Source organism: Gracilinanus agilis, chromosome 3, assembly GCF_016433145.1.
Source record: "Gracilinanus agilis isolate LMUSP501 chromosome 3, AgileGrace, whole genome shotgun sequence".
Lineage (NCBI taxonomy): Eukaryota > Metazoa > Chordata > Mammalia > Didelphimorphia > Didelphidae > Gracilinanus > Gracilinanus agilis.
In genome coordinates this window covers 621,761,145-621,778,185 of record NC_058132.1, presented here as the reverse complement: position 1 = coordinate 621,778,185, position 17,041 = coordinate 621,761,145, and the positions used below count along the sequence as shown (strand labels likewise).

Sequence of the window (17,041 nt, the reverse complement as noted above, 5' to 3'; positions counted from 1 at the left end):
GGGGGAAGAGGCAGGAAGGAAGGGGGCGGGGGCGGGGGCTGGGGGCTGCCCGGGCATCTCGGTCGGCTCTGCGCAGCTCGCTCCATCTGCTCGATAAAGCCCGGGCGGCGAGGAGCAGCTCTCGGAGCTGTGGTCCGGGACTATAAAGGGAGCTTTGTGGCGCTAACGCCTTCCCCGCCGCCGCCACCGCCGCCGCCGCCGCCTTTCTCCTTCTCCTCCTTCCCCCTTCTTTCCTCCTCATACTTCTCTCCTCCTCCTGCTTTTTTTCTCTTCTTCCGTCTTCTCCCCGCCCTCGCAGGACCCAGCGCCTGCCGCTGCTGTTGCTGCTGCTCCGCTGGTGGCGTACCTGGAGATCGAGAGTGAGAGGCGGTGAGTTGGGGCTCCGAGCGGAGGAAGGAAGGAAGGAACGGGAGAGGAGGGCTGCGTGCCGCGGGACGGGACGGCACTGGGACTGGGACTGGGACTGGGATTGGGACTCGCCGAGCTCCCCTTGGTTACAGCGCCCAGCTGCATCCTGCTGTCCCTCCTGGGGGCTCGGGGAAGGCGAGAAAGCCCTGGCTTGGTGCGCCCAGAGGGCTCCTGCTCTTCCACCCACGGTCCTTCTCTGCTTGTATCACTTGGAGGGCAGAGTAACTCTTCTAGCCCTTATGTGCGTGCTTTGGGTGGCAGAGTTGGGGGAATCCTTCCCTTTGCCCCCCCGCCTTTTTTTTTTTTTTTTCTTGCCAGCGCCTACCACGCTGAGACGGAACTTTCTGCTGCTTTTTGGAATGCCTCTGACTCGGGTTTGTGGGTATCCTGGGTTCTTCTCAGTCCTCTCTCCCTGTGGCAGTTGCAAACATGACCCAAGAAGAAGAGGGGGGGGAAAGGGAGGGGGAGAGCTATGGACAGTGCCAATTGTGGCATCCAGGTGTGACTCGCAGCTGCTAATCTGTAGGATGAGGGAGAAAGGCAATTCTAGCCTCCAGCTTTCTCCTTCATTGAGTTCCTGATCGCCATCCTATAATCCGACAAAAGGGGAAGATATAAAAAGAAGGGTAAAGGGCATATATCTGGGGAACACACACACACACACACACACACACACACACACACACACACACACACACACACACGTCCCCGAAGGATTTGAAGGGCATTTCTTTCCCCTCCTAACTTCTAAAACTTGAAATTATTGCTAGCCTATGTTAGAGGCAAGAGGGGCACCCACAGGAAACGCCAGTCGGTCTAATGATGAATCCTGGTGCCAAAACCTCGCATCAGAGTCACTTGTTAAAGACAAGACTGAGCTCTGGCTCCATAACCTGGCAGATGAGTTGATTACTTGCTGTCCTGCCCACCCCTTACTTAGGCAGGGTGTGAGAAAACTAAAATCCTCTGTCAGCGTGTTGGGTATTTTTTTCCCCCTTGAAGGTTTTGATCAGCGATTTAGAGAGGCTTAGTATAAAAGGCTGATATAGGGGAAAAAGTCCTTATTGTCACCCTATTGTCTGCCATTGATATATGTAAGTAACTTTGGCAAGTCTAGATGGGCTGTTTAGGTCATAGTTTTTAAAAACAGGAATTGTAGGGTGCATTGCTAAATACATTTAACATGGGAAATGCTCTCAAATGCTTGTGAATTGGTCTTATGTGTAATTTAGTTGTATTGAGAGAAACACTTTTTTCCCTTTCTCATGGAGGGGGGAAGGGGAGGAGTTAAGGTTTTCAAGACTTAGGAAGCAGACACAAACCAACCTAAGATGGGAAGACAGGAACAGTTTGGGGGGGGGGGGGAGGGTTGGCTAGGAAAGGCCTCTTAAGAAAGGAGGCTAAGCAGAAATTCAGTCTTATATCTTCTGACAAGTATTATAATCACATTGCTTTATAAAAAACATATTATGCGTGGGCAACTGGGTAGCTCAGTGGATTGAGAGCCAGGCCCAGAGACCTGAAGTCCTAGGTTCAAATCTGGCCTCAGACACTTCCTAGCTGTGTGATCCAGGGCAAGTCACTTGACCCCCATTGCCTAGCCCTTACCACTCTTCTGCCTTGGAGCCAATATTGGCTCCAAGACAGAAGGTAAGGGTTTAAAAAAACAAAACACAAAAACATATTATGCCTTACTTAGCTAAAGAAAGATAATCACCAGGAGTTCTTTAGCGGAATACAGTTAGGGTTAGATGCTATTATCCCTTGCCATGGATAATCTGTGGTGTAATTGGAGCTCAAAAGAAGAATGTTACCTTTAGCATCAAGTAAAAAGGTTCTTAAAGGTTTAACTTCCTCTTTCTGTCCCCAAAATAGTATTTACTTGTCTGAACTGCTTTGATAAAATATAAACAAAAATTACGTGCTTAAAAAAATGTTTTTCATCTGTCCTAAGCTGAATAGAAACCACTGGAAAATGGAAGAGGCACAGCACAAGAAGTGGGAAGAGAGCTGCTGAGTTGTAGCTAAGCTCTGTGACTAGGAGCAGATCACTTAACATCTCTGGGCCTCAGTTCCCTGATGTGTAAAATGAGGAGGCTGGACAAGATAATATGGAGGCTCACTTCTTGATCTTTCATTCTTTAATTTCAAGTTTTTATAAATTAATAATTGATGTTTCTTTAGTCATATCTTTCATGATGCTATATAGAAATGTTAGTCAAAGATGGTGTTGACAACATTTGTAGCAACAAAAAATCCTCATAATTGTTAAAGTGTACTTTCTCTAAATATTAGGTAGTACAGGATGATAACTGAAAGTTCTGGAGATGTCCTTGACTTCATTATCATAGAAATTCATACTCAGATGAGATTTCAGTAGTCATCTAGCCCATTCTGGGAAAAAAGAACCCATCTGCAGCATACCCAAGATGTGGTCCCAGAAGCCTTTGCCTGAAAACCCTCAATGAGGGGAAACTCACTACCTCATATTATTTTTTTTTCTTTTTAGTTACCTTTAATTGTTAGAAAGCTTTTCCTTTTTTACTGCCTTTCTCCAGTTATCCACAATTTCCCTTCTGATCCTTTTTCCTCATGACAGGCTTTTAAGTACCTGAAGCCATTCTCTCCCCTCTTCTCCCAGTCTTTTCTTCTCCAGGTTAGAAATCTTCAGTTTCTTCAACTGATCTTCATGTAGAGCATGGACACAAGAACTTTCTCCATTCTGGTTGTCTTTCTCTCTAGTTTATCATAGATTATCTTTCCAAAACTTATTTTGCAGGACTGAAGACAATCCTCCACCCCTGATATGGTACTCTGTGACTTCTGTATTCCTGGCACCTCTGTCTCTCTATGTAGTCAAGATCATATTAGTTTTTTTCAACTTCCATATTAACTGCTATTAATTCATATTGAGCTTACAATCTACTAAACCCACCAGATATTTTTCAGATTGGATAAAAAGGTGGTGCTGTGGATAGAGCACCAGGTCTGGAGCCAGGAAGACTCATCTTCCTGCATTCAAATATGGCTTCTGACACTTACTAGCTGGGTGACCCTGGGCAAGTCACTTAACCCTGTCTGCCTCAGTTTCCTCATCTGTAAAGTCCACTAGAGAAGGAAATGACAACTCACACTAGTATCTTTGCCCAGAAACCCCCAAATGGGGTCACAAAGAGTCAGATATGCCTTTTTTTTTTAAACCCTTACCTTCTGTCTTCAGTCAATACTGTGTATTGGCTCCAAGTCAGAAGAGTGGTAAGGGTGGGCAATGGGGGTCAAGTGACTTGCCCAGGGTCACACAGCTGGGAAGTGTCTGAGGCCGGATTTGAACCTAGGACCTCCCTCCTCTAGGCCTGGATCTCAATCCACTGAGCTACCCAGCTGCCCCCCCAGATATGTCTTAACAACAGTGTTCTTCTGGATCATCCACTAACCCAGGACATCTTCATTTAGTACTTGTTCAATTGATTGTTTTCAACCTAAGTGTAAGATTTTACATTTATCCACCTAAATTTATTATTCTCTCATCTTCAAAGGCTGTTTTGCAAAAAGCTAGATCTCAATAAAATTTTCATAGTATTATAATGTTTTTAAAAGTTAATAAACAATTTTGTATTTTAAAAGTTGGATAGGGGGCAGCTGGGTAGCTCAGTGGATTGAGAGCCAAGCCTAGAGACGGGAGGTCCTAGGTTCAAATCCGGCCTCAGACACTTCCCAGCTGTGTGACCCTGGGCAAGTCACTTGACCCCCATTGCCTACCCTTACCACTCTTCCATTCCACCTATAAGTCAATACACAGAAGTTAAGGGTTTAAAGTAAAAAAAAAAAAAAAAAAAAAAAAAAAAAAAAAAAAAGTTGGATACATGTCCTATGCCTATTCATACTGGTACTTAATACCAAAATTGTGACATGTTGGATGTGATTTTTCTGTACAGGCAGCAATTTCTAGAGCATTGATAGTGAGATAGCCTTGCTAAATTTTCATTCAAAGGATAGGTAAAACCAAATAGATTTTGAAATTTCTTCATTAAAATGGTCACGGGGATGGGATAAGTAGTAGTGGGGGAGGGAGGAACCCAGTTCAATGGGATTTCAGACTTCATGACCTGGCAATGTACCCTTTTCTTTCTTCTCTGCCTCCCCTACCAATCTTTCCCTTCTCCTCCCTTCTCATCATTTTCCAGCCCTTTAGGTAGTGGGAATTGTAGGTGTTCAGTCATGTACCCATTTGTTTAAGTAATTGTCCAGGCCACAGTGCTGTACAATGGAATCAAAGTCAAATAGAAAAGGATCCCTGCTGGCCACATACTGACTTAGAAAATCATAAATTAACATTATCTATGTTGAACTGTGCTGTTATTTATTTTATTAAACTTTTTCTTGTTACATTTTAATCTGGTTGAGGAGTTTTACAGCCCTAAGTTTGACATCTTTGGTCTAGGGCAGAGATGGGCAAACTACAGCCAGCAGGCCAGATACAGGGGGGGCCCCCTGAAATGTTCTGTCTGTCTGGGCAACATTATTCCTAATCTGATGAATACAATGAGTAGGATACAATACAATGAAACTTCGAATGAGTTGCCTTAGAAACAGACTGACAGATGAGCATTTCCTTTCCTTTGGCTCCCTCTTTAAAAAGTTTGCCCATCACCGGTCTAGAGCATACCTGCTTCAAGCATGGATTGGATTAGATTACTTCATGTATATTTCAAGTTTGGGATAGTTCATGATTTAACAGCGGATTGCCAGTATGGCAAGACCAGTGCTTGGATGTTTATTAAATAATTGTGTGACCCTAGGCAAATTGCCTAATTTCCCTAAATCTTATTTCCTCATCTGTAGGATGGAGATAATTCTTATAAACCACATATCTTGAGAATCATAAGTTTCAGAACTATTATCTAGTTAAGCCATTTCATTTTACAGATGATGAAATTGAGACCTGAGAGTTTAAAGTTACTTGTCCAATTTTTTTTGTTTTGTTTTTTAAACCCTTAACTTCTGTGTATTGGCTCCTTGGTGGAAGAGTGGTAAGGGTGGGCAATGGGGGTCAAGTGACTTGCCCAGGGTCACACAGCTGGGAAGTGTCTGAGGCCGGATTTGAACCTAGGATCTCCCATCTCTAGGTCTGACTCTTAATCCACTGAGCTACCCAGCTGCTCCCACTTGTCCAATAATAAGCAGCAAAGCCAGAATTTGAATCCAGACCCTGTCACCCACATCCAGTGTTCTTTCTACTCCATAGTGCTCAATGGAATTGTTGTAAAGAAAGCATTTTGTGCCTAATGGGGAAATTTGCTTCTCACCTCTTATCAAGTGGTGGTCTAGAGCTGTGGAATAAGGCATATGCTTTCAGACATAGTCAATGCATTGATTTATTTTGCATGACAAGAAGTATTTGTACAAAAGAGTTCTATTATGTAACCGTGATATTACAAAGAAAAGAGCTTTTTTGCAAAAAGCTTTAAATAAACTTTAAATTGTAACATTCTCTAAATGTAAGTTGCTTCTAAAAGATCTTTAGAATGTAATACATGCCATATTGGGTCAGGGATTCAGTCTCATAAGAAGATGGTTTAGGAGTAGGCATGATGTCTGAGATCAAGGATGTTGATGTTTGATGCTCATCTATCAATTAAGAACTCCTAGACTTGGGTTCTTATCCCATCTCTGCCACTAGCATGCTAACTAACTTAGTGACTTAGTGATGTGTTGTACTAACTACACTAATTATTTCACTTCCCTGGGCTACAGTTTCCACATCTTTAAAATGAGGGATTTGGGTCATCAGATGGTCAAAGATCCCACCTAGGTCTAATGGTTCCATGACTAGCCTGTTTTTACCTTTTATTATCTCTAGGGGAGTGGTGGTGGTCATAATTTTATCAATGGTTCTGTTAGAGGAAAACATGACCTTCTATTGCCCACTTTGAAGTTTCAAGGGGTGTTCATTGTTCTATGTAGAGTTCTACATCCCCTTAATGTGTACCACAATTTTATAACCTTTGATCATATCCCCCGTCAGCCTTTGCTACTGATGATGCCTAACTTTAGTCTTTAAAAACTCTTTCATTTCTTTGATCATTTTAGGGGTCCTTCTAAAGCCTTGTGAAATGTGTCACTCTGAAGTTCATGGTTCAGAATAATGTGCTTTATGAATATCACATGCCTTTTTTGGCAGGTATCCATACTTGTACATCCACCTTCTATGCACCATTGTGGCATGGAGGTGCCTTTGGATTCTTGAAGACTAACTCTGCAGAACCCAAGCTCTGAAAGATTCTCCTGAGCTGGAACGATTGAGTACTTTTGTCCAGGAATGGACCATAAGTCTGTTGTCTAGGAGGCTAAGGATAGGGAAGGCAGAGAGACTCATCAGATTGATTGCAGGACAACTCTTGAACCCATCTAACCCACACTGATGAAATCACAGATCCTTGAAGTGTGGAAATGTCTACAAGGGTAAGAGATAGGTTTCTCTTCCATCCTGTTGACTTCATCCACTGAAACATTAAAAAATTAGCCCTACCCCAGAGTTCAAGGTCAGCAGTTTTAATTCTGACTCTCCTATGAATTAGGCTGCATTACTGGGCAAGACTCAAGTCTAAGGGGGTTGAATTTAATTCTAGGCACCAGTGTTTCCTCATCAAAATTGAGAGTTCTTAACCTGAGATCGATGGACCCCCAAGGAGTCTATGAACTCAGATGGGTACGTCTTTATTTTTCACTAACCTCTAACTAAAATTTAACATTTCTTTCAATTATAATGTTTTTTTAAGCCTTATTCTGAGAAACGGTCCACTCTGTTTCACCAGACTGCCAAAAAGGGTCACTGACACAAAAATTAAAATGATCCCTGAGGTTTTTTCCAGCTCTAAAATTCTGTGACTTTGGGGTTTCTTTCTTAACACATTTAATATGTTCTTTAAGTCCTTTGTTTTATAAGCATATAGTTTGCATTCTTGTTCATACCGTTACCAACAGGGTTATAGAATTGTAGATTTATGAGAAAAAACCCTAAAAGTGATCTAATCCAGCCCTTTCATTTTATAAATGAGGAAACTAGAAATTAATGGCTTGCTCAGGGTCACAAAGCTAGGTAGGATTTGAATACAGGTTTGTTGTCTCCAAATCAGGGCACTTTCCACTGTCATACACTACCTCCAGTTAGTGTCCAAGACCCTTTCCAACCAATTCTGTGATTCTGATGGGAGGTCCCATAGCCAGCCTGCTAGTAACATGGTTCTCCATTCTCCCTGAATGTCCATGTGTAGCAGACACAGTCTGTGGCAAGGACTTTACCTTACTCAAAACTAGTACAACTGTTTAGAACCTCTAGGATAGTAATGGCAAACCTTTTAGAGTCCAAGTTTCCAAACCACACCCTCATGCCACATGTTAGCCACCCTCTTACCCTAGACAGGGGAGGGAGAAAGCACTCCCATTGGGCCATTGGGCAGAGGGACAAGACATGTGAGAAATGACCTCAGGCTTGGTAGAGAGGAAGAGGGGAGCAGCCCCTCTGGCATGTGTGCCATAGGTTCACCAACATAGCTCTGGGAGCTTTCACTTTTGTCAATATAACCACTGGAACTCTAGTGTCACTTCCATGCACCAGTGAGGAATCAGGATAGAATTTTTATGGAAATAGCTTAGATAATTTTTTTAAAATACATTTCTCTCTCTACCTTCAAGTGCCCTTTCTTGCCACTATCTTATAAGACTAGTTTGTTTACATCATTTTGGTACTGAGACCTAGCTCAGCCCCTTTCTCCTTATGTGTCTTTGAGCAAGTCTCTTAATCTCTCTGGATCTCATTTATAAAATGAATGAGTTGGATTAAATGACTTTTAAGTTAGGGGTTCTCAACTTTGGCTCTTTGAACTTTTTTTTAATATTTTGACAACTGCATATTAATATAATTGATTTCCTTTGTGATCCTACGTATATTGTTTTATGAATTTAAAAACACTATTCAATGAGGATGCCTTCTGAGTAGTCCTGCCTCCTGACAGAGAGGTGTTGAATTCAGTAATGCAGAATGAGACACATATTGGGATGTGGTCAATATGAGAGAATTTGTTTTACTTTACTATGCCTATTCATTTCAAGGGTTTTGTTTTAGCTTTGTCTTCTCAGCATTAGGAAGAGAGGACAGGGAAAGACAATATATGTTTGTTAATTGAAAAAATAAAATTTAATTATAAAAATAAAAAGTCTGAGAAAAAGCCCAGACTGCCAAAGGGTTCCATGACAGAAGTTAAGAATCCCTGTTCCCAGGTCCCTTCTAGGTCTTAGTCCAAAGATCCCTCTACAGTCCAGTGATTCCCAAAGTGGGCACTACCACCCCCTGGTGGGTACTGCAGTGATCCAGGGAAGCAATGATGGCCACAGGTGCATTTATCTTTCCTATTAATTGATATTAAATTTTTTTTAATTAATTTCCAGTGGGCTAAGTAACATTTTTTCTGGAAAGGGGGCAGTAGGCCAAAAAAGTTTGGGAACCACTGATCTATACTCTAACTTCCAAATAGTATCAAGTCATAGAATTTTAGAGTTGGTAGGAATAGCAGGGGTCACTTGGTCTAGCCCTTATCTGATGCATTGTATTCTTTTCTACAATTCCCTAGGAATTCCACTTCCTATCTGCATGCCTTTGTACAGGCTATCACTGTGCCTAAAATGCATCTGCTTATCACTCCCACCTCTTAGAATATCTACTTTCCTTTAACAATTGGTGACTATACCACCCTTTCAAGAAGTCTTTCTTGGTCTTTTCTCTAACCTCCACCACCTGCTAGTGGCCTTTCCACCAAAATCTCTATATATGTATATTGTCTTCTCCTGCTTAGACTATAAACTTCTTGAGGGCAAGGTCTATGTTACTTTTCCCTTTGTACCCCACAACACCTTTCATGATGCCTGACACAAAGTAGATACTTAATAAATATTGATTGACAGTCTTAAAAAGTCTCTTGAATAACTAGTGATTAGAAACTCACTATCTATGAAACTTCCCACCCTACGTTTTTAATATCTCTAAATATTAGAAATCTCTTTCTTTTTATATTTAGCCAAAACCTGTCTCTGTAGTTTTTTTTAACCCTCACCTTCTGTCTTAGATCAATCCCATGTATTGGTTCCAAGGCAGAAGAGCAGTAAGGGCTAGGTAGTGGGGGTAAAATGATTTGCTTATGATCACACAGTGTCTGAGGTAAAATTTGAACCCAGAACCTCCTGTTTCTAGGTCTGCCTTTGAGCCACTTAGATGCCTAGATCCATTGAGATATTTAGGTAGTATAGTGGATAGAACACTGGACTTAGGAGTCAGGAAGACTTAAATTCAAACCCAGTCTTAGAGCCTTACTAGGTATGTGACCCTGTACAAATCACTTCACCTCTGTCTGCTTTTCTATAAAATGGGCACAATAATAGCACCTGCCTCCTCACAAAATCATTGCAAAAACAAAGAGAGGTAATATTTTCAAAATACTTTAAAGAACTTTAAAAAATCTATGTAAGTGCCAGCTACTATTATAATTATTAATTCTAGTGTTGTCCACTGGACCTACAAAATGCTCTTTCCTATTTGAAAATCTTTTTTAAATTTTTATTAAACTTTTAATAAAGCTTTTATGCATTTTCCCTCTACCTCCAAGCTTTCTCTCCTCTGGGCTAACCACCTTTAGCTCCTTCAATCAATTCTTATTTATAAAAATCATCCCAAATCAAGCCCTTGTGAATTCCTTTCCTTTGAATACTTTCTCATTCACAGTCTTGTGCATTTCCCCCTTTGTCTCCAATCCAACTCTTTATCCATTCCTAAATATTACCTCTAATCCCAGGGAACTCAGTTTTGCAGAATAACCTTTAATGAGGAAGTTTATAGAGTATTTTCTGAAAGGCAGGAAATTATTTCCCCATTCTTTTTAATCCACATGCTTATTTACCTTGTCAAAGAACTCTAAAACATTAGGAAAATCAGACTTCTTATGAAAGTCGAGTTGTTTTTCTCCCACCAGATTATGCTTACTTAGATGTTCAGTGATTTTTGCTATTGAGCCTATCAGCCTGCCAGGTAGGGAAGTAAAAGTCATCAGGCTGTGGTCCTCAGATGTCTTTTGAGGCCATCTTTGATGCACAAATCTCACCAATATGACCCACCAGGTCTCTAATAATTATTTCAAATGATAGGTTATACGACATCCCTAAACATTCCATGGTTTCATCTGGGAGTTTCAAGAAACTCTCTTGAATAAATTCTGGATCCCAGGTTTAGAAATTTCATCTAGAACATTTTATAATCTCACCATTTCTTTCTTCTCCAGAGTAATAGCACTAATAACTATCATTTAGTGCTATCTAGCACATAGTGCTTTAAGGTTGATAAACAATTATACATATGTTATCTCAAATAATTGTCAACAACTTCACAAGATATCTGCTATTATCATCTTCATTTTGCAGATGAGAAGATGGAGGCTAAAAGAAAAGTGGCTTGATCAGGATCAAACAAATGATAAATATCCAAATCTAAATACAGTTCTCTTGTCCATTATACTACCTTGTTACCTCAATAATTACAAACATAGACTGGCCTATAATTTGTTGTTAGTCATTTAAAATTTTTTAAAATTGTTTATCTTCCAATTCTTGCCTTTTTAAAAATAAAAGAATAGGGGGCAGCTGGGTAGCTCAGTGGATTGAGAGCCAGGCCTAGAGACGGGAGGTCCCAGGTTCAAATATGGCCTCAGACACTTCCCAGCTGTGTGACCCTGGGCAAGTCACTTGACCCCCATTGCCTACCCTTACCACTCTTCCACCTATAAGTCAATACACAGAAGTTAAGGGTTTAAAATAAAAAAAAATAAAAGAATACCAGTCATTGAAAAGGTAGCCATTTTAATATAATTATTGATTTTAAAAAACATTTGTTTCAGCATGAATTTATATTGCTTATGCTTTTCCAATTTATGTATTTTTGCTTAAAGGATATTGCAAAGCATGGAAACTTTTTTTTCTTTTTAAAGCATCTATCAAGAAATCACTTTTATGCATGTCTATAGAAGAGAGCATCACTTTTTATCCAGAGTTTTCATGGGATGCATTTGGGGGTGGCTCTTTATAACACAGAATAACATAACACATCATCCTTCAGAAATGAACAAGGCATTTGAAAAGGTGAAAGAATGTTTTAATTGATTAATTTTTTGCCAATTTCATGTAATAAATTTCCACATAGGTTTTCTGAAGTTATGTGATCCAGATTGTCTTCTTCCTTTCTTTCTTTCCCCTCCTGGAGCTGGCAAGCAATTCAGTCTAGGTAATACATTTATCATCATGCAAAACAGATTTCCATATTATTCGTTTTTGTAAGTGGATAATCTTATAAAACCAGAACCCCCAAACAAAACCCCAAATAAACAAGTGAAGAATCATATGCTTTCATCTGCATTCCTACTCCAAAAATTCTTTCTCTGAAGGTGGATAATATTCAGAAAGAATATTTTATGAGCCTATAAAGTGGCATCCTTTCTCAATATCTATAGATGCATGACATCTTTGTATCCAGTTTTCTCTACTTCGGTACAAATGACAATCCTTCCAAGCCTTCTCATTCAGTGTAATCCTTGGCCATATCTTTCAACAAATCCTCCACTGAAAATTCCCTTGAGGTACGGAATCATAAAATCTCAGACTTGGAAAGTTCTTTAGATTCTACGTCATCCAACTTATACCTCAACAAGAATTCTGTCTACACTATTTCTAAGTGGTCATCCACTGTTTGCTTGAAAACTTTTTTACTGAAAGGAGGAACCCTTTTACCTAGCTTAGCAATCCATTTCATTTTTGAATACCTCTAATTGTTAGCAAGCTTTTCCTCCCATCAAATCCCATTTTGTTTCTCTGTAACTTATCCACTGTGCCTAGTTCAGCCCTACTGGAGTCAGGTAAAGTAAACTTACCCTTTCAGGTGACAGCCTTTCAGATACTTGAAGACAGTTATTACGTGTCCTCCCTGTTCCTCCCACCCCTAGTTTTTTCTTCTTCAGGCTAATCATAATCATCTCTGATTGCTTCAGCTGATCTTTATATGGCATGATCTCAAGGGCCTTGATCATCTTGATTGGTGACTCTGCTCTGAATGCTCCTTCAATAATTGTTGTCTAAAAAATGTAGGATCTCATATTCCAGAAGTGATTCAACCAGGTTAGAATGTAGTAAGGCTCTAACTTCTCCAATTGTGGACTTTTCTGCATTTTTTTAAAAAAAGTAGCTTAAGATATATTAATTTTTTTTTGTTTTGCTGCCAAATCATGTTTATTCATATTGAGCTTTCAGTCCACTAAAATCCCCAGGACCTTTCTTTTCAGATGAACTACTCCTACCCATATTTATCCTATCTTATAGTGGTAAAACTAGTGTATTACTTCACATTTATCCCTGTTAAATTTCATCCTATCTCATTAAACCCAGTATTTCAACATCAAGTTTTTTTTTCCTGTTAAATATTTAGAATTTAACAAATATAAAAAAGAACAGTAGAAAGAGAGAATTGCATATAAAGTCATGAAAGTTTGGGGTTGGGTTTTTTTTTAACATACTCAAATTTAAAATGGCAGTCCTAATACTGTGTCCCCTTCCAAACTTCCTTCTCTCTTCTATTTATATATGTTTTTGTCTTTTTTGGGGGGCATCAATATTATTCTCATGACTCCCCAAAAAAACCACTCCCAACAAATGACCTTTTTCATAAAAACAAATGTAGTAATAAAAAACAAAGCTATGCATTAACTTATCAGAAAGATGTATGTCTTTTTCTACACCTCTAGTCCATGTCAAGGCTTTCTTGGATCCTGACTCTCTTTTCCAGTTTCTTAATAATCCTTCATAGCTTTGCTACTCACCAATTAAACAATAATGCCATCTCTGCCTTTAATTCATTGACTAAAATAGCATAAAACTGTATTGAACACTATCAATGTTAATGTTGAACCATTAACGGTTATTTTCTGCATCTAGGTAGAGGGAGTTCTCCCAATTTCATAATGTGCATATGAAATTGATTACAATGTTGTTTAGCCTCCAAATTTTACCTTGGCTTTAACAATAATAACATAAGAAGTTTTATTAAACTCTTCAATAAAAATCTAGGTATCTAATTGCATTTCCTTGATTTTACTCTACATGCCTAGTAAACAGTCACACCAAAAAAAAAAATTTAAATATAAGTCAAAACTATCCATTCTATTTCTGATACCTTTACTAGGTACAATTCTTTTTTTTTTTTAAACCGAATCAATTAGATTTCATTGTGAACAGGGCCTGTACACTTACTTGAAACAATCAGAGCCGTTGCATAAGAGATTCATTGTGTGTCATGACCTAAATACTTTATAAAAGGAAGAAATTGTTTCTGATTTGGGGAAGAAGAGATTTTGAATAGGTGGATTCCAGAGGTTAAAGCAGGCATGGAACAAATGGAGGCCTGAACTGTGTGAAAGAAAGGAAGTATAGTGAGTCCTTGGCTCTGTAGTTAGCATTGAAAGGAAGATCAAGGTTGAGGGGAATTCCCAAGAAAGAGTCATCTCTCCTCATCTTTCCTTCCTATATCTAACAACAGGCACCATATAATCTGCAATTTCATTATCTAAATGTTCTATTCAGTAAACAGGTTTTTTTGTTGCTCTCACAAAAGAGGCCAGGAGATGTTATATTTGTATAAAAATATAGATAATATAAACAGATAACCTCTGCTTAGGAGTTATAATTTTTCCTAACTAGGAAGAATTTGAAACTTTTCATCTTAAATTCCCTAAAACTAAAGAGAAGTGATTCAATGAAATTATGGGCCATTATATTGCCTCCTAAGCTCAAAACAAGCTAATAAATATAATAGTGTGTTAAAATAAGAAATGAGGTTGGTTTGATATGGCCTATTCTTGATGAAGTTCTTTTGGAACACCACTTTTCTAGCCATCTTCTTTTCTAGAATTTTGTCTAGAATCAAAGTCAAATTCATTGGCTTATGGTTTGTAGACTTTTGGGGAGTGGAGTAAGTTCTCCAACTCATTGGTATGTCTCTCCCATTCTTCACAGTTTTGCAAAGATCACTAACAGTGTTTCATCAAACCTGCCAGTTCAAAGCCCTAGGATGCAGGTAATCTGGGCTCAGTAACTTGAACTCATCAATGACAACCAAGTATTCTCTTACAATTTCCCTAACTCTTGAGCACTGGTTCTGTATTGCACATTTTCGATTTCTCCTTTTTAGTCCTCAGACATTTTCCTTAGCAAAGAAAATAGAAGCAAAATAAAAGTAAAGCAGCTTTTCCCTCTCTCCTTTACCTATTATCCTGAGCAATCCACCTTGCTTATCTTGACCTGAAGCAGCCCTATAAGTTCTGTAATTATCTTTTTTCCCCCAATATAGATGTTTTTAAAAATCCCGTTGTGATGCCTAACATTTCTTGCAGCCACAGTTCTTAACTTTAGCACTCCAGACCCTATTCTTACAGGATCATGCCTAACATTGTTTTTGTCTTCCATCTTGTTCAGTCTTTTTAAAGAATATAAGACACAGTTTCCCCTTATCCCTCCTTATTGCAGTTGTTTTGCCTTTTGTTCTTAATCTCATTTTTGAGAACCTCCCAACTTTTCTGAGTTTTCCTCTGTAGACTTTTAGTCCATATGATATTATCTGTGTTCTCTGAAAGAATCCTTTAAAGGCTGTTCACCACATCCAACTCTCCTCTGTCAAATTCTGAGATAATGAATATGACGCTTCCATCTCCCTTAAGAATTTCATTATTTCCACTCCAGTAACCATTTCTTTCCTGTTAGTGACAATCAGATCCAGAATGGAAGTTCCCCTTACTGATTTTTACATTTTCTTTCTTTCTTTGAGAAATTAAATTCTCATAAAGGCAAGCCAGGAAACCGTTAATTGCCTTAATTTTGGTCAGAGAGTAAGCTCCAGAATCTATGAATATCTCTATCATGCCTCCATTCTAGTATTATGAACCCCTTCATCAAATTTCTCATCTTAATTCCTTTTCTTTTCTAGATGGTCTGAGTACACTCAAATGCTTCTTTCTGCCTTGCTGATCTTCTTCTAAATATTTTCCTCCATATTTCTCCCTTCTACTAGATTTCTTCAATGAGTATATTTTAAAATATTCAATTATATTCTATATATAAATGCCAACATTCTACCACTACCACGCCTCTGCCTTCCCCCTTTCATGTAGCTTATTCCTTCTGAATAAGGCATACTATTATAAGATTCTGGCTCAGTTATATGTCATCTCACTAAATCTCAGTGATACCTATGAAGTCAAATTTGTTTCCTTGTATCTATATCTGTAGTTCAGATTACTTTGTAGAGTAATCCTTTTTCTGGCTCAGTTAGACTGTATCATTTGGACTATTCCATCTTTTACTTCTCATTCTCAATAATGTTCTGCTCATGCCTGTCCTTAATTAGATTTTAAATAGTACTTCTTCCAAGTTGTCATTGATAATAGGCTACAGCCTACTTAAACTTATCATATACCTTTCCATTGCCTTTTAGATCATCCAAAATGTTTATTCTTCTGTGATTATAGTGTTCTGTGACTAATAATCATAAAGTAATGAGCAACTCAGGATTACTTAGAGGTCTATCCAGTTTCCGAAATATGTTCAGGCCCAATCTCCTATTCAATTTTGGCTCTTAATTCATTGTCTATATGAAATACCTGTTCAAGATTTAAATTTATATGTGTGTGCCTATGTGTCTGTGTATGTGCATATATATATGTGTGTATGTACACACATTTGTGTGTTCACTGATGAATTAACTCAGTGGGATGACCTTCCAGCTGCATGTCATTATTTAGGAAATATTTGTTTTTCATCCACTTAGTTTTTCTGGTGTAAATAGTTCAACTAATTTCTTTTGAATTACTATGGTTTTCCTCAAGGGGATTTTATAGTTTTGTGAGGTTCAATACAATTGGTATAATAATAATCTGTAAACAAAACATCTGGAAAATCTTAACATCCTAGATTTTGTCAGTGATTTGAAAGTTCAGAATATATTTTTTGTGGGAAAACGCATAAAACTTGCCTTATCCAAAACATTAATGGACTCAAAGTTACTTACGGTGGTAGCCTATAAAAATGTTACTTATTTTAAAGAATGACAGGATATACAATTTCCTTCATCCTGAAAAACAAACTTCTTATCCTGGTGTTTCTTCTCTGACTTTGTGTCATATTTATTTATTTGATGCTTTCCTGTGTATATGTAACATGTTCTAGCAGCTACTATGAACTCCACCTTATGCCAGAGTCAAATAGCAAGCAAATGACAGCGGTAGGATTTGCACACAAATCTTCTGACCCCATATTTACTTCTCTACTAAAAGACAGCTTCCCACATTATCAAGTGAGTGGTATTATTCTCTGCTAAGTCTGGCTGTCCTCTATGAACAGAGGATGCTGAACTTGGTAGACAATGCTTGATCTCTTCTGAGACTTGAATTTTAAATGATCTTGGCAGCCAGATTCGGAACGAATGTGGGGAGGACAATGGATTAGCAAAAAGAAGTACTGCATTCATCTGCTGGATAGCTAGGTGCTCCTTAGC

The 17,041-nt window shown here is 38.7% G+C and overlaps 1 protein-coding gene across 1 annotated transcript in view; it reads left to right on the top strand.

The window, feature by feature from the left end:
* Positions 1-7,076: 7,076 nt before the first annotated feature.
* The window catches only part of SERPINE2 (serpin family E member 2), a 77,216-nt gene continuing 67,251 nt past the window's right edge, over positions 7,077-17,041 (top strand). Inside the window, exon 1 of the mRNA XM_044667593.1 lies at positions 7,077-7,117. Within this exon, the coding sequence (XP_044523528.1) occupies positions 7,085-7,117 (33 nt within the window). The 5' untranslated portion in view covers positions 7,077-7,084. The remainder of the gene's footprint in view (positions 7,118-17,041) is intronic.